Genomic DNA, 2,500 nt, shown 5'->3' with positions numbered 1-2,500 from the left:
TTTTTTTTCTAGCAGAGACTGGGTAGGAATGATACCTTGGTTTTCTGGTGTAGTAGTAGTTTTGCTTTGAGTAAATCAATAAACTGACATTTGCTTAGAGCTGGTAAAATCAGGTTATGAAACAGAACCTGGAAAATCATGGTAAGGCTGATGTTCTGCATCGCTTTTGAGGGCTATGCAATCAACACATCCCTTGGAGCAACTGTAGCATTTTCTTTGTTAATTAGAAAGCTTCTTGTATTCCTGTGACCTCTCCGGTTTTGATATTATCTCATACACTTATGCTGTATTTTCCTAAGATTCATGAACCTCCTTCAAAAGAGCAGGAAACAGCTCCTCTGTGCCCACAGTGCCTAGCAAAGTATCTCACACATTGCAGAGGCTCATAAATATCTGGCATGCTTATTCTCTCTCCGGTGAGTCCAAGCTAATGCTTTTAAAGTGCAGCTGCCTTGCTCTCAGACCTCGAAGAGTGAGCTCTGGACAGCGTCTTCCCAGGACAGTCTTTCTTTAAGAAGCATTGATGTCAGTGAGGAGACCCACGGTGGTGACCCAATCCGTTGAGGGCTGCTTACTGAAATCTCCTAGCCAGGCGTGGTGACTCACATCTGCAGTCCTAGCACTTTGGGAGGCGGAGGTGAGAGGACTGCCTGAGCTCAGGGGCTCGAGACCAGCCTGGGCAACTTGGCGAGACCGCATCTCCCCAGTAAATCAAAAAATTAGCTGGGTGTGGTGGCGTGGGCCTGTAGTTCCAGCTATTGGAAGGCTGAGGAGGAAGGATCACCTGAGCCCAGCAGGTCGAGGCTGTGGTGGCCATGAGCGTGCCACTGCACTCCAGCTTGGGCAACAGAGTGAGATTGACTCAAAAAAGAAAAAAAAAATCTTTCCCCAGGATCTTTGTGTTTTGGGACCACTGAATGGCTAAGCCATTAAGCAGAGTGTTTACATCTCTGATCATCGTTTGCCAGCCAGTCCGCCCTCTCCCGCTGACTCCCATCTATCCACTCTCCCTCCCGCCAATGGAGTATGTATATTGTTGAATGAAAGTATGGATGATTGGAGACAGCAAAGGAGAAGAATGGCATGGAATGAATGAATTTGGAAGCTACAAAAACTCCTGGAGACCCAGAGATTCTCATGAATTGCATATTTATTGACTGAGGCACTGGGGCTGGGAGGTAGTTGTACAGAAACTAAGGCGCAAAAACAGCAAACAAGATGCAGCCTGCTAATGCTGCATGGATAACCTTGTAACTCAATGGCTTCTTCCAGGTGGATTAAGACGTGAAGGATCTGAAACCTTGGGCAATATCATGAGAGCGCTAAGCCCAGCGGCGCCCACGGAGAACACCTCCAGCTCCTTCGCCTCCGCGGCATCCTGCGGGACCTATTTGCAGGGCCAGGTGGGCGCCTGCTTCTGCTGGGTCTGGTGGCAAACCGGCACGCCCTTGCCACTCCCGGAGCCGCTCCCGGAGGACCCGCAGCCACCGCTGCCGCCAGAGGAGCCGCCTCCGCAGCCGGAGCCCCCGCCGCCGCTGGAGAAGCAGCCGGAGCCACCGCTGCCACTGGAGAAGCAGCCGCCGCCGCCCCCAGAAGAACCGCCTCCACAGCCGGAGCCGCCGCCGCCGCTGGAGTAGCAGACGCCGCCTCCGGAGGAGCCGCCGCCGCAGCCGGAGCCGCCGCCGCCACTGGAGAAGCAGCCGCTGCCGCCCCCCGAGCCGCCGCCGCCGGACGACCCCCCTCCGTAGCTCTGCTGGGGCGCGCACGGGGTCTGGGTGGTCTGCTGTGAGGAGGAGCCACCGCCGCAGCCGGAGCCGCCACCGCCGGAGTAGCCGCCGCCGCCGGAGTAACCGCAGCCACCGCTGCCGCCAGAGAAGCCGCCACCGCAGCCGGATCCGCTTCCGGAGGAGCCACCGCCACAGCCTGAGCCTCCGCTAGAGACGCCTCCGTAGCTCTGGCATTGGACCACCTGGCCAGAGGAGCCGCCGCCGCCGCATCCGGAGCCGCCGCCGCCGGAGTAGCCGCCGCCGCCGGAGTAGCCGCCGCCGCCGGAGTAGCCGCCGCCGCCGGAGTAGCCGCCGCCGCCGGAGTAGCCGCAGCCACCGCTGCCGCCAGAGGAGCCGCCACCGCAACCGGATCCGCTTCCGGAGGAGCCACCGCCACAGCCTGAGCCTCCGCTAGAGACGCCTCCGTAGCTCTGGCATTGGACCACCTGGCCGGAGGAGCCGCCGCCGCATCCGGAGCCGCCGCCTCCGGAGTAGCCGCCGCCGCCGGAGTAGCCGCAGCCGCCGCTGCCCCCGGAGAAGCCGCCGCCGCAGCCGGAGCCGCCGCCGCCAGAGGAGCTGCCGCCGGAGAAGCAGCCGCCGGAGGAGCCGCCGCCGCCGGTGTATTTGACACCCCCACCGGAGCCCCCTCCGCAGCTTCCAGAACCGCTGCCCCCGGAGGAGCCCCCGCTGCAGCTGGAGCCGCCGCCGCCCGAGTAGCCGCCGCCGCCGGAGTA

At 60.7% G+C, this 2,500-nt stretch overlaps 1 protein-coding gene across 1 annotated transcript in view; it reads right to left on the bottom strand.

Annotated features, from left to right (window-relative positions):
- Positions 1–1,387: 1,387 nt before the first annotated feature.
- The window catches only part of LOR (loricrin), a 1,586-nt gene continuing 473 nt past the window's right edge, over positions 1,388–2,500 (bottom strand). Inside the window, exon 2 of the mRNA XM_021710932.1 lies at positions 1,388–2,330. Within this exon, the coding sequence (XP_021566607.1) occupies positions 1,388–2,330 (943 nt within the window). The remainder of the gene's footprint in view (positions 2,331–2,500) is intronic.

Source organism: Carlito syrichta, unplaced genomic scaffold (genome assembly GCF_000164805.1).
Source record: "Carlito syrichta isolate Samal-C Ts95f unplaced genomic scaffold, Tarsius_syrichta-2.0.1 Scaffold301671, whole genome shotgun sequence".
NCBI classification, from domain to species: domain Eukaryota; kingdom Metazoa; phylum Chordata; class Mammalia; order Primates; family Tarsiidae; genus Carlito; species Carlito syrichta.
This window is presented reverse-complemented; position numbering and strand designations above follow the sequence as displayed.